This window comes from Theropithecus gelada, chromosome 1, assembly GCF_003255815.1.
Source record: "Theropithecus gelada isolate Dixy chromosome 1, Tgel_1.0, whole genome shotgun sequence".
NCBI classification, from domain to species: Eukaryota; Metazoa; Chordata; class Mammalia; order Primates; family Cercopithecidae; genus Theropithecus; species Theropithecus gelada.
Window position 1 is genome coordinate 155390136 of NC_037668.1, and position 23064 is coordinate 155413199.

A 23064-nucleotide genomic window follows, 5' to 3' on the forward strand; every position below is an offset into this window, starting at 1 on the left:
TCTTTCTTTCTTTCTTTCTTTCTTTCTTTCTTTCTTTCTTTCTTTCTTTTCTTTCTTCTTTCTCTTTCTTCTTTCTTTTCTCTCTCTTTCTTCTTCTTCTCTTTTTTTTTTGGACAGATTCTTGCTCTTTGCTCTGTCACCCAGGCTATAGTGCAGTGGCGCAATCTCAGCTCACTGCAACCTCTGCCTCTGGGGTTCAAGCGATTCTCATGCCTCAGCCTCCAGAGCGGCTGGGACTGCAGGCTCACTGCAACCTCCACCTCCCGGATTCAAGTGATCCTCCTGCCTTGGCCTCCCAAAGTGCTGGGATTAAAGTGTGCACCATCGCGCCTGGCCTAACAGGACATTTTTAAAAGATTGAGTTAAGCTTTGTTGGATCTATAATAAGAATAAGAGTTAGAAATCAATTAAGTCACACAAATTCCATCCCAGGATTCTTCCTAGTATGTATTTCTTTATTCATCACTTAAAACACCCAGATGGATAAATGGGCCCAGAATTTCTTTAAGAGTTCTTTCTGTGCAGGGACAAATACCATCTCTAGATAGAGATGTCCCTTGTGCATTAGGTCATCTTGCCTAAAACCAGCTAGGTCAAGATTGGGCCGGTTGAGAATTCTAATTGGTCATCTTAACTGGTTAAAATCCTACTGATTGGAAAATAAAAATATCTACTCCAGCTGCTGGTTTTCCAAACTCTGAGAGGACAGAGGTTTAGAGATGGCCAGTCTAGACCTCCCTGGGCAGGCTGAGATGTCCTGGCTTCCCACTGCCTCTCTCAGTTGGCTCAAATGGCAACTAATGTTGCCAATCATGAGATCCTGGTCCAGTCAAATAGGAGGGGAGCCTCTTGCAGAGAAGTCCTGGGACCCCCATGATACAACACTGCATTTGCTCTCATTATACTCTGTTGTCCATTTCTCATTCTCAAGCCATATGGTTCAGTTTTGTTCTCATTTCAGGACTTACCCATCAGCAAGCCTACTACAAGTCAACCTCACCTTATGGAAAAATACATACTCTTCAAAAATAGAGAGATGGAATGTAATTTTGTAAATGGAATTCTATTTTGAAATTATCAGTACATTTCTGAGTTTAATGGCAAAACAGAAGGGATAAGAGTTTGAAATAGGGATAACCAACCTCTAGTTGACCTTATACGTGGAAACTGTATCCCAGTTATTTTATAATAGGCTGTGTCCTTGGTTATGGTTATCCAGAAAATTCTGCTTTGGCCTCCAAAATTATCAGGTTTAGGAGCACAAGGAATAGCGTTTAGTCTAAATTACCTCCCCTGCCCACCCCCCAACTTTTTTTTTTTTTTTTTTTTTTTTGAGACAGACTCTTACTTCCTCATCCAGGTTGGAGTACAGTGGATCAATCTAGGCTCACTGCAACCTCTGCCTCCCAGGTTCAAGTACTTCTCCTACCTTGGCCTCCCAAATAGCTGGGATTAAAGGCGCCCCCCACCACCACACATACCCAGCTAACTTTTGTATTTTTAGTAGACACGGGGTTTCACCATGTTGACCAGGCCGGTCTTGAACTCTTAACCCAAGTGATCCAACCACCTTGGCCTCCCAAAGTGCTGGGATTACTGGCAGGCATGAGCTGCCGCGCCTGCCACCCCCTTTTTTTCCTAACTTAATACTGTACTTTTTCAGAGTAAAAACTAGGTTTAAGAAAATTATTCGATACAACAACTGAATAAACTTGAACTTTGGCAAATCCTGGAGATGAGTCAGAGGTTAGTGGTTTTTAATCTTTCCATTTGTAAGGGACACCTCTTGTTCCCCTCACATAGCGAATGTTCTGAAAGATTCTGTCTGACAAACATATTGTATTTATTAAGGATAATGCCTTCATTTTCCCAGTCAGAGTTTCTTTTCAGTTTGTGATAGCCTGGAGCTGATTTAATTCCAGCCAAAGGTAAGGAAATCTGATGTGGGGTTAGCCTGTGCAACCACTTTCAGAAGATTTTATGATTTGCAATAAGGTATTTTAAATACTAAACATATCTCGAGGACACCATGACTATTTTCATAGCTAAGGGCCCTGGGACCCCAGGTTTCATACCATCCCCCTGTTTAACTTCAAGCTTGCTGTACAGAACCAAAGAGGCTGAATACTTTCCACCAAAAGGAGGATCTGGCACAGTTGGATTCCACCTGCAGGGTATTCAAGGACAGTAATGGAGGAGTCATGGAGGCACGTTCGTTGCAAACCCATAATGTACACCCAGGAAATGTTGAGTCACTTCCCTGATATTAAAACCTTTAATCCTGACAATTGTGAGGTGGATAATGTGTGCTGCTCCATTTTACAGATGAGTAAACTGAGGCACTAGGAGGTAAAGTGACTTGTTGGCCAAGGCCAAGCTTGCACAGCTACCCTGGCAGAGCTGAGATTTTCATCCAGGCAGTCTAACTCCAAACCCCCTACTCTTAACCCTCTGCCATACTCCAGTCTTGTGAGAAACCCACAACCTCTGTGCCTAAACTGAACAGGAGAGAGATTCCTTGGGCTAATGACCATACCTGTTCACAAATACAGTTTGGTGGGTTTCTAAGGACATGGAGAACAAGGAGAGCCCCTCCCAGATCAAAAAAGGGCAGACAAGCCATGTCTCTCTTCCTGCAAAAACATTTAAAACAATCCTTTAGTCCCTGAAATGTTTTTTTCTGTTTTCCTAAAGAGGTTTGACGAGGAAACAAAAAAATTCTGTCTTCTTTCTCTTGCAGTCTTTAGACTTTTCCTTAAAGAGAGTGTATTCACTCCGCAGTGTACGGGGAGCACTGTATTTTTCAGACTTCCTTCAGCATACTGGACCAGACATCAACTCCCTAACCTTTTGCCCAAATCCCTTGCATAGCCTGTCATTCTTGATCTTTTCCTTATTGTGCACACAGGGATGTTGTAAGTTTTGAAGATGGTATAGATATCTGAGTGCTGTGCCAAGTATATTTCAGAGAGATCTACTCATCTCTTGATTGAGAGGATACCAGGGTCTTAGCACATCTGAGCTTAGTTCATTGCAGTCACTTTAGAGGGTATCTGAAGCACGTGTGTACTGACCAGAGGAGGCAGTGGAGAATCACATGCCTGATGCCTGGACTCAGCTGCTTCCATTGAAAGATCTGGATAGAGGTAATGCCTGCTGAAGGCCAGGCTGGTCTGTGCAGCACAAGACTAGGGTACGTTAGATCCCTTTCTCCCAAAATTCTGATATTTGCCTATTGTCTTGGAGATCTTGGCAGAAAGCAAGATCATAACTTACATCTCTGCAAGTTCTTTTATAGGTAGGTCCGCCCAACAAGATTTTATCACATTTTTATATTTTTAAATCACGAGAAGAGTCATAAAAATGGCGTTGAGAAATATAAGAAATGTCATGAGAAACCACTAATACATCCCCATACATTCTATCAGTTTCATTGTGGTCAAAAGCAGGTGTTTCCACGCTGTGAATAAGTAGTTTGCATTTTCAAAATTAACAAATTGGATCAACAACAAGGAAAAGAAACCAACCATAGACAGCCCACCAGCGGATTGTTTACCAAAGAAGATGAAGCTCATGGCGATGGTTTGCAAACACCACCAGACTAGCTTGTGTAAATTCCCTTCGTTTAGTCATCGTTCTTCAGCCTGTCACAGATACTGAAGGGAAATGCAGAAACAGGAAATTACAGACTATTTTAAACAGCATGTTTTATTAAACTCACTTGCTGATGCACTTTATGGCAGGATGCGAGATTTAAGTGTTCATAACTTACATCTTTGCAAGTGCTTTTCCTAAGTGAGTTCTCCCAGCTCAAATATGGCAGGTACCCAGGGCTGGGAAATAATCTCCAAACTAGTAACTCTTTCACCCCCGGTCGTGTAGCTATATCACATAAAATTGAGATGTTTTAGCCATGTCAAGAGAATATACCTTGCTTAGGCACTATAGCTAAGAAAGCAACAGAGGCATCTTGTAGTAACTTAAAAGATCCTTAATGCATTTATTTTAAACCACAGAATCAAAACACAGCAATCTTAAAATGAATCACTACAAACCATACATTGTCTCTTCTTTTATTATTTAAATACTGATATCATTCTCCTCTTCATGGGACAGTTCTGCCTCTAGTTTAAACCACCGTTACTAATGCCATGCTGAATGCTTGTCTCTGAAAAGATCTAGCAAAATTGGCAGGGGTGTGATAACCTTAACTACAAATGAAATAACTTCAAATGTAAGGGGCTGTTCGAAAAATGGAATTTCACAACTAATTATTTCCCAAAAAAAGTCTCCTGCTCACCATTTGTTAGAAGGATATAAAAACCTAGCCGCATCACATAGGAATCCTTGTATCCTTGTCTTATATTTGTTGTGAAGTTGATGTCTCTTAATGGTCATGTCTTCTACAAGTTGTCCTCTGCTCTGCTCCTGATACACAGAAAGGAAGTCACCAAGTGGAGCTGTAATACAAGTTCATAACTGGAGGGATGGATAGCCATGTCTCGATGGAGTTAACTGTGAGCTCTAAAAATAAATACTTTCATTCACTTGCTTCACCATGTAACAAAGTAGCATGTAAAATGTTCTACATTTTTGTTGTCTTAATAAAAGATCATGCCAAAGATGATTTACCCTAATTCTCAATTCATTGCCAGATAGTGGCATCTGCTGGTTTTGAATTTTTCTCTCTTCCTCCCATGTCCCCTGTCCCTGCAATCCTGTCCCTAGGACCCCTGCAAAGTGAAGTATAGAATAATAGGATTTTGAGTGGAAAGATGATGATGAGACTTTTGCCCTTTGAAAATCCCTTTGCCAGACCACCTTCTATAATCTGCCATTTTTAGAAAGGAAGGACCAGAGACAAAGGTTAATGATTTCATTAATGATATGCACCCAGATGCCTAGGGGAATAGCAATTAAAGGCACTCTTGGGGAGCAAGGCCACTTTCTTAAATGAAGGTTTCCCTTCATTTATCTTTTAATAGTCTTGATTCTGTCATATCAGGTTTTCCTTAAAGCACAGCACAGCAATGAGAGAAGGTGCTGCTTCCAGGCGGGTAGACAGCAGTGTGGGTGGAGGATGTCTTAGCTTTTCCAAGTTGCTCAAGATAAAACTATAGAATCCAGCTAAGAGATTTAACTTACTATGAAGGGTGTCCTGGCCACTCTAGGAAAATCTAATGGAATATCTCATGCATAAAAGACAATTCTGGGTGCATGGGAGGTGAACACAGGAAGTCCTAGCACTCTCACCTACTAACAAGAGAATTTTTGTAGTTTGGATGGGTGTTTAGGAATTAGTTTTTGGTGAAGAAAATTTTTTTGTGATGCTAGAAATATCCTGGAAACAAAAACTTGACGATGACTAAAAAGAACATATTTTTATTCTGCTGGATTCAAAGGCATCACTTATCCTGCAGAGCAGTGATTCTAGTGGGTTCTACCGAACAGGTGCAGGCGCTCACAGCTCAGGTGAGTGCTGCTGAAAATCATCAACTTTGTCATTTTACAGCTTTGGCCATCAAGAAAAACACTGTCTAGTAAGGCTGGGGCCTTTAAAAAGCAGAAGGATAAATCCTTTCGTTCATATTTAAATCTCCATGAGATATTACACTTGTAATAAGAATGCTACATTTGACAAATTAGTTTTTAACTAGCTTTCCCCCTTTATCAAATATTAGCTCCTAAGAACATTAATACACAATTGTATGGAATGCTACTAGCAATAATCTGTAGTTGTTATAACCGTTTACATATGGGTCATCTTCACAGTTCGACATTTCATAATGCAATCAGCTAAGATTCAGTATTTACGGCTTCATGCTATACAATTTTTTTCAGACACACTCCAGAAAGGAAAATCTTTACATTCTTTCAGACATAACCTTATTGATCACCACATCATCTATTAATATTGTGCTTCTTAATCAACAGAAACTTAAACTTACAAACTAGGATCATTCTAAAACACCTGTCAGATTGGCATTTTAAAATACTCTTTAATTTAGAAAACTCCTGTGTGGCCACTATCCATTACAGTTTCTAGATATTTTGAGTTTTTTAAAGGAGAGAGAATAATGGAAAAGAGAAACATAGCCAATAGCCATTAAAATTTTAAAAAATCTTAACGAATTTTTATCATTTTAATAAATATATATCAAGAAAACCTCACTTTATTACAACACATTCATATACAAGCATCTATTAGCTAAGTTTTGAACATCAAATGTTTATCAAATATTGAAAATAAAGGACAAAACATTACTAGAGTATTTAGCTATAATGCAAGAAAATGTTTTAAAAATTGGTCCTTGTGGACAATTGTCCAAATGATCCTACTCATACACTGTATGAATGAGACCTATATTTAATATTAATAGCAATAATAAAAAAGCTTTATCTTGGAGAAACTGGGAGGGTTTACTTATTTCCTCCATTTGGCATTTGGTTTCTGTGAAGTATTGTTTAAACAGGTCCAAGTCAATTAGTAAACCTGGAAACTGGAATGGCAGGAAGAGTTGGCTGGAGTGGAAGGAAGGATGGTAGGAGGGCCACTCTGAACACTTTTCAAACGTACAAATTAAAGATATTATTTGGAAAATGTAGACCAAATACATAGTAACTATTATAAATTAAGTCCCATTTCTCCAAAATAACTTTCAAAAAACTAAAGTCTTTACATTCTTTAAGATAAACCTTAATGATCACCACATCATTTATAACATTGTGCTTCTTAATCAACAGCAAAGTTCATATATAAAAACCCACATGCTTTTATAATCTAAACAAGTGAAATGATGCAAAACAGAGAAAAGTATAATGCATGCCACTGGTTCGTGAACTTCATTGGACAAGAAAACAAAACAAAACAACCCAAAACCCAGAAAACCCAAACCCCAGCAACAGACAGTTGCCATAGAAAAGCTCGAGCAGCCCGTGCTGCTTTCTAACAGCTCTCTCTCATTTCCTCCATCCCTATTGAAAAAATGCCAAATCCAAAAGCAATTGGGCATCAAAAATAAAGGAAGAATAGAGATGTCGAATCAAAAGTTGAACACAATAGTTCAAAGTTAACAGTTTCCACACCATATTGATCCACCCTGTGTTTTTTTTTTTTTTCCTGTTTGTTAAATCCCTGCTATAACTCTGATTTATCCTTAATTTTCACATTGGCAAAAATTAAGATAAAGTAAGGCACCAAAAATCGCCCTGTATAACACCTCTCTAAAAGCCTCATCACCCATCACAGGCAAGCCAGAAACTTGCAGGGAATACCCTCTCTGTGTAAGACTGTTGATTGCCGCCCCTAGACAGGTGTGTTTCATTATGTTACATCCTATTTTCATCTGTCACGCAAGACTGTTAGGTACAAATACTTAACAGCACCATTAAGCCATTTCATCTAGCTCCCTGTCTTCAGTCTTTTATTTAAAAACAAAATTATATCATATAGAAGAAGCAGGTATCTTTGCTGGTTATATTGATTTGCTTACCAAATAACTCCCTAATTAATCGGCAAACATGTAGAAATTTCTTAGCTAGTGACAGGCTCCTTGGGGGGCAATGGAAATATTGCAAGGGCACATTGCCCCCCAATCTAATCTACTGGTCTTTTCTGTCAGAAAACTATGATATACTTTTAAGCATTAAGTCAATCATTTCCTTGGTAAAAATCACCACATTTATAAGAAGCTCGCTGATGCCTACTATACAGATGTTTTATGCAATCTGCTCTCCAGGCATTAAAACGACACGGCATGTTCATGGCATAATTTTATCAGTTGTACAAAATCCATTCAAAATAAAATTTATGAGAGCTAACTGATCATGCTGTGCATGCTTCAAAGTTCGGTGAGAAGATGGCTCATATTTTACTTCCTTTGCTGCAGCACAGTTTGTTACTTGGTGGTGAAGCCTCCTTTTTCCGTAAGGACTTTTTCCAAGATTCATTTACATTGTTTCTTTCATTATATCCGGTCTCAAAATAATCATAAAATTGGCCTTTGCACTCAAAAGCAAGGTCATTTCCCACAGGTTCATGGCTGAGGGGGCCACCATCTCTGTTGGTGTCATTATTTGCTTTCTCCTCATTTAATTTGGCCTTTTCCTGAACACCAAGTGATCTGACATTAGTGACAAAGATTTCGTTGGCAGGTATCTGGCCATCACTCTTGTAAACAGGTGCACTGCCTACATCGAAATCCACCTGGTGGGAACAACTCGGTAAAGACAAAGGGGGAGAGGAAGAGGAGGATGAGGAGGAAGAAGAGACGGAGGGAGAGGAGGCAGCAGTGGAGGCACTTCCAACATTAGCATTGACAGAAAGGGGTACATTTAGGTAGTGGCCACCACATTCTTGGTAAAAGCAGCAGGCATGAAACTTTTCACATTCCTCTTTGGCCATCCGTGGTCGTTTTCGGTAAGGGCAGTCTTGAGCCATAAACCACTCTTGGGCAGAGGTGCCATTGAAAGAGCAGGCAGGGAAGCACCAGTTATTCTGCATGATAATTTCTCCATGGATCCTTTTCATCAAATTGTTTATAAGGACAGATCTTCGGAGGTATACTTCAGGATCATCGATAAACTTTAGCTTTTCTAAGGACATATAAAGGATGTGGGCTCGTTCCTCAAAAATTGAGATGGTCTACAAACCAAAACCAAAACCAAAACCAAACAAAACAAAACAAAAAAAACAAAAAAGGAAGAGAGAAAGCTTAGAAAATGGACTATAAGAAAACACCATCATAGCATACTTCTTTCTTGGCACTGTCTGGGTCTGGGCATGTTGTGGTCTTGTTCCCCAAGGTTCATTTAGAGAGGCTGTCCCCCATTCTGCCGATGTTCCCTTTTGTCACTTGGCTGGAGTGCCCACCCACTTCCTGATTCACTGGTATGGTCAAGCACTAAGGAATCAAGCCACAGTGCAGACCTCAGGAGGGACAGTTCAGGTGGTTTGATCTATTATGGCCCAGTAAGGAAGATGCTGAAACACAAAACTAATCTAAGCTATTAGAAGTCAGGAGAGGAGGTACTTTCAGAGTTGGGGTGAGTGGGGCAAAGGGTAGTGTTAAAAGCAGGCACAAGGAGGATTCTGGTTGCTGGTTATGTTTTGGTTCTTGACCCGGATGTTAGTTACATGGATATGTTCACCTCATGAAATTCATCAAGCTGTACTGTGATACTTGTACTTTTTTATGTGTGTCTACACAAACACACATACACACAGACACATAACTCATATATTATACATCAATACGTGTTTTTAAAATGATGTCAAAATGCAAGTCACAATGAATATACTTCAAACCCTGGTCTAGCCATCAAGGAGCATGAGATTTGGCTTTTAATACTGTCCCTCTTTTAATCCTTTGGGTTTCATACTTGCAATTATCCTTGCTTGATAAGAGGACACAATAATGAATGAGGCTCAGGCCCTGACAGAATCTGTCAGTTGAAGGACCAAAGTAGGCTTCCTTGTGGAGCTGAGTGGGAGATGAGATGCCGAGAGGAACTGAGAGGGCTCACTCCTGAGCTGTGTGACACTATCACTATGTGATGGTTGGTGCAAATCCAGTAGCAACTGGGAAACTGCTACAACCACAACACAGAAACTAAAAAGGAAATAAACTGCTTGTGTCCAGGGGACCAGCTATTCCAGGTCATCAAAAAAGCGAACTGGCAGCATAACCTGAGGAGCTGTGAACTAAACCAGCCCATACTGACCAAAGGCAGGGACTACACATGCAGGGAAAAGCCCAGTACCTACCAATGCATTCTGCTGTCTTTTCATGAGCAAGGTAAAAGTAACATCTAAAGGATGAGGTGGCAGAGGGGGAAGACAAGAGAAGACAGAGAGGAAGACGAATTGAAAATCCTCTCTGCATTTCAGACAACTATGGTCTGCAGTTATACCCGCCTCAATTAAATCAGCAGATAGTTATTGAAGGAAGGTAACTCTAAAGAAAAACGAACTGATATTTCAAAAGTTTAGGTGCCCAGTTTCATAATTCTATGCAATTTCCCCATCCTGTTTTTTTTTTTTTTTTTAACTATACCTACAAAAAAGTTAGCTTTGGTCTTTTCTTGGAAATGAAGTATATTTTTCAACAACTTATATGTAACCAATGTCCAGGGAAGTGCATATTTCTACTTGCATACACACATTCAAGGATGGTGAGTCTACCCACAAAAGGTCAGGAAAAGCTCTGCGTAACCACCCCCATGTGGACACACACAGAAGTAACATTGGCTGCAGGAGCCAGAACTTAGACTGGGGAGAACACCACGGGAAAGAACAAGCATTTCCCCACACACAAAAGTGCGGAAGAACCATAACCCGAAACGCAGTCTGAGAAATATTAAATCATATGTTAAAAAAATTCCTTGGATTACATAATTTTGACATTTCTGGGTAGAACAGCTCTTGCCAGCTTTTTCTTCAAGTACTTGTGAAAAATAACACAGGACCCAAAAAAGTGACAACGATTAATGAGGCTCCACTGAGAAGTGGCTCATTTTCATTGCTTGGGTGAAACAATTTAATTCCTGGAAGTGGATCAAGCAACTGTTACTAAGTATCTTAAACTCTTAATAAAAATAATGACTATTAAAAAAAACATACTTTATGGCTACAGCTGCTGAGTGGTGGGTGAAAATCCTCTTCTTCCACATACTTCCTCTTAAAGTATGCGATCTTGGATGTTGTTAGAGGATTTGAAGTTCCCCTGTAATGTGATCCTGTGGTAATAAATCAGATATGACAAATGACATGCGGTTTGCCAGAGGTTCTCCAAACAAAATACTTTCGTTTCCTGTCCTTCTAGATGATAACTTGGCTGCATATTTGTCTGACCATGTGGTGATTAAAAATAAACATTTGTCTTAATAGTTGCTATCATATGGAATCCTGTGACCCAGGCTAGGAAAAGATTTCTAGGCAATTATAGAGGAAAATCACATACTTTAGCATTTAATAAATACGCAGAATCTTAAATCTATGCAAAAGGAAACTGCAATATTCATAAAGGGGAGGAGTGTAATTTCTCTAAAATATATTAGTATTTATTTAAATTGTTTAATTAAACCTATGACAACATAGCACCACTGTTCAAATGCATACATCTTTAACTGTAACCACTGATAACCAAACAACTTTAAAATATTATTGGCTTTAGGTTAGTGAACAAATGGTTATCTGCATATTGGAATTATAACATTCCTTTTTTTCAAAATGCAAAATTCAAATTTTTAAAATTTGAATTAAAATTTTGGGTAACTAATGTCCTTTTCACTCTTCAAAATGTAGTATGCCAACCATGAAGACCACAGTTTTTAATCTTTTTTAGCAAAACAGACTTCATTGAGTACTTGTTTTATATTTTAGTTTATTTTAAAAAATAGCTAATACTGCACAAAAATCCAAAGGAACTTAAACCATAAGCAGAAAGAATCAGGAAGAACATATTTTTATTTTCTTGGCTTTAAATTTTTTCCTACAATCCCAAAGCCAGTTGTGTGCTTAACCCATTTATGCCAGAGGTTGCACGTTTTTTGTGTGTGAAGTCAGACCTTGGTGATGACCTTGAACAGTAGGATAGAAATAACTTCCACAAGCTTAGCGTTCCAATAATGGAACACTGGGCATAAATGGGTTAATAAAGAAAAGAGACACATAGCTGCTGGCGCAAAGTGCCGATTCCTTTATATCTCATGGGATAAAGGTGTCATTGTTGAGCCCACCAGAGCTTTCATAGTTGTGAGAGAACCATATAGTTCCACAGGGCAGAAAATCAAAACCCAAACTCAGAGTTTCAATATCTGGTTTGGCCCTCTTAAAAATACAGACTATAATTCAAGCAGCAGCATGGGGAGACACAGGTTTGAATGCAATTTAAATATCACCTTTGGTCCTCTCTCTGGAGCTCTGGACTCACTTATGAGAGGTGCACAGCAGCCCGGGAAGTCCTTGGAGCTTTAGCTTTCCTGGCTCAGAGGGGCACTCCAGACACCACCTCCTGCCCACCAGGCTGACTGCAAAGGGCAGCAAGGAGCGGGGCGGGGGGTCAAGGGAAATACCTGCCAGCGGGGGACCAGCTCCCCGGTCTCCCTGCAAAGGAGCCTGTGCTGGCCCTGGGGGGCTTGGGCCTCCATAGCTGTCAGCCTCCCATAGTGTTTGGTACCCAGCAATTTCAGCAGCTCCTTCCGAGACAATGGGCTCGCAGAATCTATTCATGGACAGAACCAGAGTCATCTCTGACAGCCTCAGATCTGAAAAGAAAAAAAAAAAAAAAACAAGAATGAAGAAAACAGCCCTAATCAAGAGCAAGCCAAGGGACGGCCTTGGCATCTTCATTTCTTTGCTTTGGGAAACTTTTACTTCTCGGCCCTCCCCTTCACCCTGAAACATTTTATTATTTTTTCAAAGAAAACCTCAGCAAACTCTCTAGCTGCTATTAGCTCAGCCTCTGTGTTCAGCAATCTGCATTTCATGGGCGGATCTTTAAAACCTCATTTCTTATTGTTCTCAGATTCCCCTCAGCCTTCTTCTAGACAGCTGCTTTGCCTCCTAAACACATTTTCCTCCTGACCTTCCAAAGAAAATGTACCGCTAAGAAGTCAAAACCCTTGCTCTTCCTTTCTATTAATAAGGCAAAATCAATTTTCCAGTCAATCCCCCGGGAGTCTCCTTTGATGAAATCCACTAATCAATCAAAAGAAAAGGGCAGGGGAAGCAGAAATATCCACCGTAATTCCAACTGATGTTCTGAGGTTCAGTCTGTTCCGCTGCCCCCTGCACCCTCCTCCTCTTGTTTCTGCAGGCCAGTTCCTCTACAACATGCTGGGGCTCCCTCCACTTTCTTCTCCCAAAGCAAAGCAGACAGAGAGACACTTGGTAGTTGTTTCCACCAGCCCTGATCGGCCTGAACTGGATCTGCCTCCAGTCAAAACACTGCGAGATGAAGACAGAAAATTGGCTCCAGTTTCAAGCCGTGAGTTGCAGTCCCACAGGAGCCAAGCACAACATCAACGGAGCAGGCAGAATATTAAACAGGAGCCAGGCTCTGGGGCCAGAGGCAGCCAACAACTCTTTACACTGCAAAGCCCAGACACAGAGCAGGAACTTTCCAAGAGGCAACACATCACTGCCCTTCTCTCCAGTTCACGCCCTTCTCCCTTTGGCCTGCAGGGAGATGGGAGCCTCTGCTCTGTGAGGCTTCCTGGGCCCCTCTATAGCTCAAGCAGTGGGGCCGCTTTCATGGGGGCTCTGTGTCTTCACTTGGCCCTTTGCAGCTCTCAAGGTAGGGTCAAGAGTAAGTTCAAGGGAGAGGAGAGTCTGATATGAAGGTAAAAAGACCTAGCAGCCATAGACCAGTGGTGACAGTAGCACAGCCTCAGTGCCTCCTTAACTGCCAATCCCTTTACGAGACCCAAGCCCCCACTATCTCATTTTGTGGTTTCAAGAACTGTCACACAAGTGATGTCAGGCTTGCTTTCTGAAGATTGATTGTTTTTCAGATATAAACTAAGGGCCCAGTTCTTGCTTTCTTTTCCAAATTATACAGCTTGTAATGTTTTTGGGAAAGACTGGGAATCTATCATTGTCTCATGGGAGACTATTACCTACATGCCATAACAGGGGTCCACTTCCAAGGAAAAGGAGGAAAAACACCAGGGAAAGGCAAAACAGCATCATTAAAGTGACAATGTCCTTCTGGCTAAAAGAGTTCTTGGCAGCAATGACTCTACCTTTCACCCAGTCTTCTCTCTGAGGTCTCAAATTCTGTCCCAACCACACAGAATAATGAAGCAAGACCTTTTGACAGACAGGGAAGGTGTACAGGTCAGTGGAGAGAATTAGGACTCAGCTGGTTTGGGCTGCTAAAACACTTCCCCTTTCTCTTTTAAGACACCCTCCAAAGAGACATCAGTAAGGACTTATTAGTAAACCTTAAGACAAGTGGGCAAAAGATAAATCTTTATAAACAAACGATGGGACATGTCATTTATTTTTATCTTTGAGTCATCAATAAAGAAATTTAGCCTACACTGATTTAACAAATTAAGCCCTTCTGTCCATCACTTCTCAAACTCCACATCCAAGTAGGGTATCAAACTTCATGATGGTTTATTCCCTGGAAGACTCTCATGAAATGGTCCAGTCTCTTAAACTATTCTAAGAGACAATCATATCAGGAAATACTATTGCCAAGAGCACATGAATTACAGCTTTTCAACAGTCAGCAGCCTGTTCTTATTGAAAGAATCAACATTTTCTAGTTTGAAGTTTACACTCACTTTTGTGTTAGATCACGGGAATAAGATGCAAGGCTTTTGCCTATGCAGAATTTTATTTCATGTAAACAAAAGCAAGTTGACAAACTCATGCCCCTTAAGAAAGAAAAACATTTGCAGGCCCCTGGCAGCAAATTACTTTTGTTTAATAGGACATTATATGGGCCCTGTGCTGTTTTGTGTTTGTCAGAGTTTGTTTATATTTTAATAACTTTTTGGTAGGAGTTTTTTGGTTGTTAGGGATTTCAGTGTTTCTATTTGTTAGCATTATTTCCAGCATATGAGATGCTATTATGCATGTGAACTGGAAACATGGCATAACAGTATTTATCTTGGCTATTTTTTTGTTCACAATATCTAATTTTAGTAAGTTTTTCTTCTGTAAATTGAGAACTGTTACACACAAAACCCTAAACTAGAGAGGCTGAGTTCTGCAAGTGATTTATGTAAATCTGAATAAAACGTGAATGAATTGGGATTATTTGGGAACAGGGAGGAGATTTTGCAATTGAGTCTTCCTAGTCTATTTAAAACTTAACACTGGATGTTAACAAATTAAGAAGGCAAGTTGACTGTTCATGAAAAATTGGACACTGCAGGATTAAGCACAAATGCTTAACATGAATCTGTCTTCATATTATATGTAGAGATCTAAACTGTCATAATTCTCAGTCTGATGAGATTTATATTATAATTCTGCTACTGATGTCAGCAGTTCAAGTCCACAAATTCATGTTCTATTAATATTAAACAAATAAAAGGATATACATTATGACAAAATTTATTTTCTAACATCTGAGGTGGTGGATTCAACAGGAGGGTGTTAGAGTGTGTTTTGCCTATGCATGGGTTTAAAAGATTAAAAAAAAACAAAAACAAAAACAAGCCCTAACCCTTCATCCTCAGGCTCCTGAATGTCTGTTTTGACACCCAGGTGGCTGTAGTGGAATGACATGTCCAGCATCCCCAGAAGGCTGAGGGCTAGAATGCCAAGCTTTTCCAGCAAATGTTCATAGTAAAGTTACCAGACATTTCTACACAATTTGTTTTTTTCCAGATGAGTTGTGCTTATTCTTTCCTCAAAGCAATTATGATGCTAATAGGAGTGGCTGGCACACAAAACAGGATAGCTATGAATTCAGCGGCACCTTGAATCTAACAAGGGGCGCCAGGTTATTCTTCGCTCACCTCTTCTTCCATCTGTCATTGAAAACTGGAGAGCATTTGATTAAGATCATTACAGCAGTTAGCAGTCTGATTCCAGCACTGGAAAGCAGGGAAGTAAAGGGCTATTTCCACCCTCGATCGATGCTGCCAGTCTTAAATGGCATCAAGCCCCTGACCTCCACATTGTCCTAAAATGATCTCAATAGCTTGTCCGGCTCCTGGTGGTGGTAGTGGAAGGGACTGGATGGGCGGAACAAAATCCTTCAACCCTTCTAAACAGACAGATGTCGCTTTTCTGCCGGTCCCTGCAGTACACCTGTCTGCCCTGGGAAGTACATGTCTCAGCTGCAGCCCTACGAGGTCAAGAGCTTGAAGCTGGGTCCTGTGGTTGGGGCTGCAGGTGCTGGGTGGGCTTAAAGAGCACGAAGGGGTGTTCCGATGTCCAAGCCCCGGTGCCCAAGGTGTGTGTGTGTGTGTTGGCGGCGGGGCGGGGGGGGGGGTGGTCCGAGGTTTGGAGGGCCGACCTCTTGAAGGCGGGCGGCAGCCACCAACCACATTCTGGCTCCCGCACAGACACACCCCCGGGGTGTCGGTGCCGCAGCCCTCAGCCCCTCCCGGGGTAGCCAGCAGCTCCCAGTCGGCCGCTGGCCGCAGGAGAAAGTAAACAACACCCCAAGTGTCCGGGAACAAAGGCAAGTTGTCTTTCTACGGTGCCGGAGCCGTGTGCCTCTTCGGAAGAATAAGAGCTATTATTATTCTTTATGTCTTATCCTTTTTTTTTTTTTTTTTTCCAACCAAGTTTCCTTCTAAGGGAAATAAACACCAAAGGTAGGATTCCAAGGAAATGACTCACGGCGGCTGGCAGGGCTCTGGCGGGGCTGGCCCGGGCCCCCGCGCTCCAGCCCGCAGCAGATGCCGGCCCGGCCCTCTCTCCCTCCCTTGCCGGCCAAACCCGCCGGAAGCCCCCGGCCGCGGGAGCGCCCTGCGCCCATGGGACCTGGCGGCGAGGACGCCTCTTCCCTGCTTCTGCGACCGCAGCTGGGCACTCGGAAAGTTGCTAGGGCCGAAGAGGCTGGAGGGGAGGAAGGGAAGAGAGAGGCGGAGGCGTGGACCAGGCGGGCAGCAGCCTCAGCCCGCCGGGGAGGTGAGCTGAGGACAGAGGAGCCGCCGCCGCCCGCAGCGCGGCTCTGCTGCCTGGGAGGAGGGTGCGGGGGCGGAGGTGGCGGGGGACAGAAGGTGTCAGCTACTGCATCAATTCCTTTTTCTTGCAAACGCGCGCTCCTGACATCCACAATCCCTCTCTCCCCACCTGCCAAGCGCCGCGGCATCCGGACCTGGGGGAACCCCTCCTACTGACCCCCGTCCCCTAGGATGAGGGATTAAGCGACCACCGAGGACCCTGAGGTCTCACCAGAGCTTCTGACCCCACCCGCCCCTGGAGTTGTCTCGGTGCGCGCGGGTGGCAGCCCGAGCAGCCCTAGAGGAGGCGGCGGTTCCCGCCCTGGTGAAGGCGCCGCGGCGCACGCTAGCCCAGGGAAAAGCCCGCGCCGCCTCCGCGCCCAGCTGTGCCTTGGCCCCAACGCCGCCCCGACCCCGCTCCGGCCGCTGCGAGTCCACTCGGTGACCTCGGCGCAGCCCTGGTGCCAAGAGGGCGCGCGGGAGGCCGCGTGGGTGCCCGTCTGAGCGGGCAGGAGCCCCGGGGGGCCCTCGCCCTCCACCCGGCCCGGCCCTCCCTCTCCACCCGGCCCGGCCCTCTCCCGCCCCCGCGGCCCGCGCCCAGCCCGGCTCTTACCGCGGGGTCAGCGGGGAGGCAGCGGCCGCAGCGCTTGAGCCGCTGCTGGTCCGCTCTGGGCTCGGCGCCAGCCCGGCTGCCGGTGCACACTCACGGGTCCCGGCCCGGCGGCCCGCTCGGCGGTGACTGCGGGTGCGCGGCGGGCTAGGGTCCCGGCAGGTCCCGCCGCCGCGACTCGGGCGCTGCGCCGCCGTCGCTGCAGACGGTTATGGTAATGAGCGGCTCTGTCTAGCGAGCAGCGTGTGAAACCCGTCAATCCTGTTTGCCATTTCCCCGTGGATTTCCGAGGAGAGGTTCTGCAGGATGCCCCCAGGGTGAGAGAGGGAACATGACAAGCGCGCCCGCTCTCCCTCCCTCCCTCTGCTCCCGCCGCCGCCGCCGCTCCTCAGGCTGCACACGGGGCGCCTTTCCCGCACCCCCACCCCAGCCCGCCCCCTGCCTCCTTCCCTCCTTCCCGCCCTCCCTCCTCCTTCTCCTCCCCTCCCTTCCCGGTGCCCGGGGACACGCGGGCCCAGCTCCAGCCCGCAGCCCAGACCCCACGCGCTCTCCGGCTCCCGCCCTAACCCTGGGGGCTCGGCTCCAGCCGAATAATGTATTCACACTGCAACCTTCCGAGATGTCTTTTAAAATTTGGTTTAGTTTTGTTGTTGTTGTGTGTGCGTGTGATTAAAAAAAAAATCTGTGCCTTTCCCACCGTTTGCAAAAGACTTTCTTCTCCTTTGCCACAGCAAACGAAGATGAGAAACAGATGTCTTTGCAGGACCAAACAGTTACTCTCCCTCGCCGCCCCCGCCCGTTTCCCTCCTGAGCTGCGTACGTATTTAAAAAAAAAAAAAAAAAAAAAAAAAAAAAGCAACCTTGGTCCTGCTGCAACTTGAATTGGCAACTCTTTCTGGGTGGGGAGCCTCCAGGGAAAACCTCCAGGAAATAAAAAGTAATACAAGAGATTGTCCTTGCTGAAGAGAATGTAATTTAAGCCTTGGAATCAGAATTTTTGCATTTTCTCCTATAGTGGCCTCAGAGTTTATTTTTTAAAAACATTAATTCATAACTTCTGTCTAGGGACCCCTCCATAGCCGAGATGGGTCATTTTAGGTGTAATGAAGGCAGAGGCTTGGAAGGCATAGACCTAATAAAATCGGGAGAAGGCACCTGCACAAAAGTGTTACAAAGACTATAATGTTTGTTTACTGCCACTATGCCAGATGTGCTAAATATAACACTTCTTTAAAACAGTGATCCTCCGACTGTGAAAAACCAAACCTCTGGCTGCCTGGCACCCTAGGAATCAAGAAGACGCACAGACTGAAAATCAAGGGAGGAAGGAACAAGATCAAGGATGAGGATTAGCATCTGCAAATTGAACTCTATCTAATTTGCATGTTTATTTCTTAGAATTGTAATTAAATTTGTGTAATAAATGTTTTCCATTTCATTTGTACACTTAAAACTTGGGTGACTGACATGCAGTTAAGTGAATTTCCTTTTTTTTTTTTTTAAGCAAATGTAGTTTATTCAATAAAGTAGCAAACCAATATTAAACATAATTAGAACTAATCTGTTTTGAAGGTGTTTCTGTTGAACTTTGTACATTAAAGACTCTCAGAGGTTTTAAGGGTATTAGGAAGCTGAGAGATGGCAATTATGCTGAAAACAGACGAACCCAACAGCCTACCAAGAGCATTATTTCATTTTTTCCAAAAGACGTTCCAGGGTTGCATGCCTAAAATTGGGAATTGGGCATCCATCTTGGCTTTATTCTGAACCATATTAAATTGCATTGACTCATGCATGATGTAGGCCATTATGATGATAATTTAAGAATTGTAAAGATGCCATTTTGTGCAGTCAATGGAAGTTGCATGTCCAGATTAACAGTAGAATATAATTTTCATTTGGGTGGGAGAGGAGGGTTAGGAAAGGCACTAGGGCGTTTAAAGCAGTGCAAGTATGTAGAAATCCAAATTTCCAAATATCTAAAACTGGTTATTGTCAAACTCAAAGAACTAAATGTGAGGGCTTGGAGGCATGGCTTATTATGGTTTTTATCTCCCTATATTAAAGTTTTATAGCATTTAAAGGACTATGGGGAAATCCCCACATACACTTGGCTGTGTCAAAATACATAAAACCAAAAGGAGCAAATTAAGCATAAAATTGAGAAATAACATGAGACTAAGTTATCAGCATGGGTGCACGGGTATCTTTGGAGCTTTGGCTCTGAGAAATTAGCCTTCTGGGAAACTGGCACTGCCCTTGGGTGGAGAAGACTCTTGGCTTTAATGTTACAACAAAATGATATCACAAGTATCAGATCATTGTACTTCACAGCATCCTTGCAGTTCTGATCATGAACTAGACCTTGTCCTCATCAGATATATTAGGTTAGCATGTTTTACTGACAGCTTTCCCTGCCCTACTTTTAATCCCAAGCTTAATGTTTTTTGAGATTCAATACCCAACTGTTGACAACATGAACCTGTGTCTACAAGTACAAGAGGCAGACAAATGTCTATGGAATGAGAAACCTCATTACAAATTTAAGGTGAGTATGTGGTAGCTATGGCATGAAAAAAGAACTAACTATAAATCAATAATGAAATATTTGGAATGAGTAAATGTTATTTATAATGAGGTACAATATTTAATTGAGAACTATGATGTCATCATTTTGGGGTGTGTGTGTGTGTGTGTGAAGTTCCAAATAGAAGTTTGATTATAAAACTTATAATACTTTGAGCTGCAGATTTACTGAAGGAAGTGGTTGTTTTCCTTTGTTAACAAATAGACTTTCAGACTTAAAATTGCTGAAACCCATTTCACAAAACCTTTTTGTCATTTGTCTGATAGGGAGATTTCACAAGTAAAATTTGACTTATTCAGATTGCTGTGGATACAATTCCCATTTGGGTTAATTGAAAGTTAAAATTACTGGCTTAAAAAATAGACCATTTTTGGCTGGGTGCGGTGGCTCACGCCTGTAATCCCAGCAGTTTGGGAGGCCAAGGTGAGTGGATCACCTGAGGTCAGGAGTTCGAGGCCAGCCTGACCAACACGGTTAAACCCTGCCTCTACTAAAAATACAAAACAATTAGCCAGGCGTGGTGGCAGGTGCCTGTAATCCCAGCTACTTGGGAGGCTGAGGCAGGAGAATAGCTTGAACCCAGGAGGCAGAGGCGGCAGTGAGCCGAGATCGCACCACTGTACTCCAGCCAGGGTGTGACAGAGCAAGAATCCGTCTAAAAAACAAAACAAAACAAAACCCATTTTTTATGGCAAAAAGAAGCATCTGCACCCAATTCCTCTTCTATTCTCAAACCTTTTCCACTGAGGCTTTCTTATCCGATCACTCCATTGAAACTGTTCTGGTCAATGTCACCAGTGACCTCCGCGCTGTTAAATCCAAAGGCCATTTTGCATCTAACTTGACCCTTAAGCAGCATTTGACCCAGGTGCCCACTCTCTCCTCCTTCAAATGCCTTTATCCTGGCTCCTGGGACAACACACCCACCTGGTTTGCCACCTGCCTCACTGGTTGTTCCTTCTCAGTCTCCTTTGCTGGTTCCCCCTCTTATCTAGGACCTCTGGATGTTGGGTTGCCTCAAGCTCAGTCCTTGCACCTTGTCTCTTCTCTACAGCCACTTTCTTGTGGGTCTCATCTAGTCTCTTGCCTTCGAATACTCTCTATATTCTGATGACTCCCAAATTCATATCTCTAGCCCAGGCTCTCTCCTGACTTTCAGACTGCATGTAGATGCCTAATGGGTATCACAAGCTTTACAGACCCCAAACTCAACCCCTGTTATCTCTGTTTTCCCAATCTATGCCACCTTTAATAGTCTCCATCAATAAACAACAGTATTTTTCTACTTGCTCTGACAAAAATCCTTAGAGTCGTCATTGATTTCTTTTCCTTCATCTCCTCTATCTAATACATCAGAAAGTCTTGAGAAGCTACCTTTAAAATTTTTCTTGACTCGGCCAGGTGCGGTGGCTCATGTCTGTAATCCCAGCACTTTGGGAGTCTGAGGTGGGTGAATCATGAGGTCAGGAGAGCGAGACCATCTTGGCTAACATGGTGAAACCCCATTCTACTAAAAGTACAAAAAAAAGTAGCCAGGCATGGTGGCACGTGCCTGCAGTCCCAGCTACTTGGGAGGCTGAGTCTGGAGAATCCTTTGAACCCGGGAGGTGAAGATTACAGTGAGCCAAGATCACGCCACTGCACTCCAGCCTGGGCAACAGAGTGAGACTCGGTCTCAAAAAGAATTTTATTTTCTTGACTCTGATCACTTCTCAATATCTCTACCACCACCATTGTGGTCCACGCTTTCATCATGATCTTCTGCCTAGGATGTGACAATGGCATCCTAACTGGTCTCCCTGCTTCCGTCTTTGGCCCTGTCTCCAGTTCAATCTCAGGTCAATAGCAATGGTGTCAATTTTTGCCAAGGCTCTTCCTAGAGCTCCCCATTTCAAAGTAAAAGCCATGTTCTTGCAATAGCCTACAAAGACTAGAAGTCTCTCTTTATTTCTCTAATCTCACTCTGCCTCCAACCACTCCAGCCACTCTGGTCTCCTTTCTGTCCCTCTAACAGCCAACCTTGCTTTCCTCGGGACATTTGCACTGGCTATTCCCTCTTCCTGTTGTGCTCTTTCCTCAGATAGCTGCACAGATACATGTTCACCTCTTCCACATTCCAGCTCAAGTATCATCTTCTTAATAAGCCCTGACCACTATGCGTGAAATTCTAACACTTCACCTTTATAGCCTGCTTGATTTTCATCCAGAGAATAAAATAAAGATCACCTTCTAATCTTTTATGCATATGTTCAATTTATCACTTCTCTTCTTCCACTAGAAAGTAATGTCCATAAAAGCAGGGATTTTTGTCTTTTTTTATTAGCTCCCATATCTTCAGCAACTAGCACAGTGCAAGTACTTGGCATACTGGAAGCACTCAATAAATATATAATGATTGATTGAACAAGTGACTGACAGTTTCACGTATATACAGAATCCAAACAAGGCTAAAATAGTGCTAGTCTAATCTAGTGTATGTTGGTGAAACAAGCAGTCAGTTTTATTACCTCATTTGTCTCCGAGAATCCTCTGGCCTAGAGCTGCCATCTGCCCCGCAGCCTTCCAGGACCTGAAGATACTACCAAGATTCCCAGGACCCAGTGGTTTCATGCTGCCCTCCCTGCCTGAGAGTCCCAGTACTAGATTTGATTCCTGTGGATGCTGGTGCTCTGGACCAGCCTGCCTTGCCTCCAGCACAGATTTTCATCATTGCCAAGATGCTTGTGCTAAGTTACAGTCTTATACAAGATGACAAAGTGTGTAAAATTACTCTCTAGGAGCCTAGGATATCATTTCTTGGCATAGCTACCCTTTCAGAGTTCCTCCACTTTCTTTCTTATCCTCCTTCAAACTCATTCAGAAATACTCTAATAATTATGTGCATTTTACATGCAAGAATTGATCTAGGCACTGCAGGTGAAGTAGAGATTAATAAGACACTATTCCTAGACTTATGGGTTGTCAACACAGTGAGTAGCATAAGACAAGCATAGATACGTTGGCACTATTTAGTAAGTCGGGGTACAGCAATGGCCATGGGAGTTCCACGATGAGATGATCACATCCAGCTGGGAGAGCCAGAAAGATGTAGTGAAGAAAGTAAAACCTGAAGTTGACCTTGAAGATACCTATCTTGGCTGGAAATGGGGAATGGGTGAAATGTGGAGGAAACAATTTGAGGAAAGCCACGTAGGCTGGAAAGCAAAGGGAATCTTTGAGAGGAGTGAGT

General features: G+C 43.1%; 2 protein-coding genes across 6 annotated transcripts; one reads left to right on the forward strand and one right to left on the reverse strand.

Moving 5' to 3' along the window:
• Positions 1 to 3596: 3596 nt before the first annotated feature.
• On the reverse strand, positions 3597 to 17613 carry SERTAD4 (SERTA domain containing 4). Of its 5 annotated transcripts, XM_025393679.1 has the most exons (5): positions 17252 to 17613; positions 12076 to 12267; positions 10622 to 10737; positions 4301 to 4428; positions 3597 to 3656 (listed from the first exon to the last, which is right to left on the reverse strand). In XM_025393679.1, the coding sequence occupies exons 2-5, from the start codon at positions 12248 to 12250 to the stop codon at positions 3626 to 3628; spliced, it is 450 nt and encodes a 149-aa protein (XP_025249464.1). In that variant the 5' UTR covers positions 12251 to 12267; positions 17252 to 17613; the 3' UTR covers positions 3597 to 3625. The 5 variants fall into 5 exon arrangements, with proteins under 5 accessions (XP_025249464.1, XP_025249458.1, XP_025249441.1 ...); XM_025393673.1 differs by lacking the exon at positions 17252 to 17613 and having other exon boundaries at positions 3626 to 3656; positions 12076 to 12738; XM_025393656.1 differs by lacking the exon at positions 3597 to 3656 and having other exon boundaries at positions 3977 to 8644.
• Positions 15526 to 18808, forward strand: LOC112629890. Its single transcript, XM_025393691.1, has 3 exons — positions 15526 to 16603; positions 17980 to 18064; positions 18488 to 18808. The coding sequence occupies exons 1-3, from the start codon at positions 16304 to 16306 to the stop codon at positions 18502 to 18504; spliced, it is 402 nt and encodes a 133-aa protein (XP_025249476.1). The 5' UTR covers positions 15526 to 16303; the 3' UTR covers positions 18505 to 18808.
• The last annotated feature ends 4256 nt before the right edge of the window (positions 18809 to 23064 follow it).

What these genes read in the sequence shown, in the direction of transcription:
- SERTAD4 (XM_025393647.1), bottom strand. Translation starts at nt 12,406, where the DNA reads ATGTTTCAGGGTGAAGGGGAGGGCCGAGAAGTAAAAGTTTCCCAAAGC. An exon ending in AGCTGGTCCCCCGCTGGCAG is followed by an intron (nt 10,738 to 12,075) that starts GTATTTCCCTTG and finishes TTATTACCACAG; the next exon opens with GATCACATTACAGGGGAACT. An exon ending in TCAGCAGCTGTAGCCATAAA is followed by an intron (nt 8,645 to 10,621) that starts GTATGTTTTTTT and finishes TTTGGTTTGTAG; the next exon opens with ACCATCTCAATTTTTGAGGA.
- LOC112629890 (XM_025393691.1), top strand. Translation starts at nt 16,304, where the DNA reads ATGACTCACGGCGGCTGGCAGGGCTCTGGCGGGGCTGGCCCGGGCCCC. An exon ending in AGCCTCAGCCCGCCGGGGAG is followed by an intron (nt 16,604 to 17,979) that starts GTGAGCTGAGGA and finishes CCTTTGCCACAG; the next exon opens with CAAACGAAGATGAGAAACAG.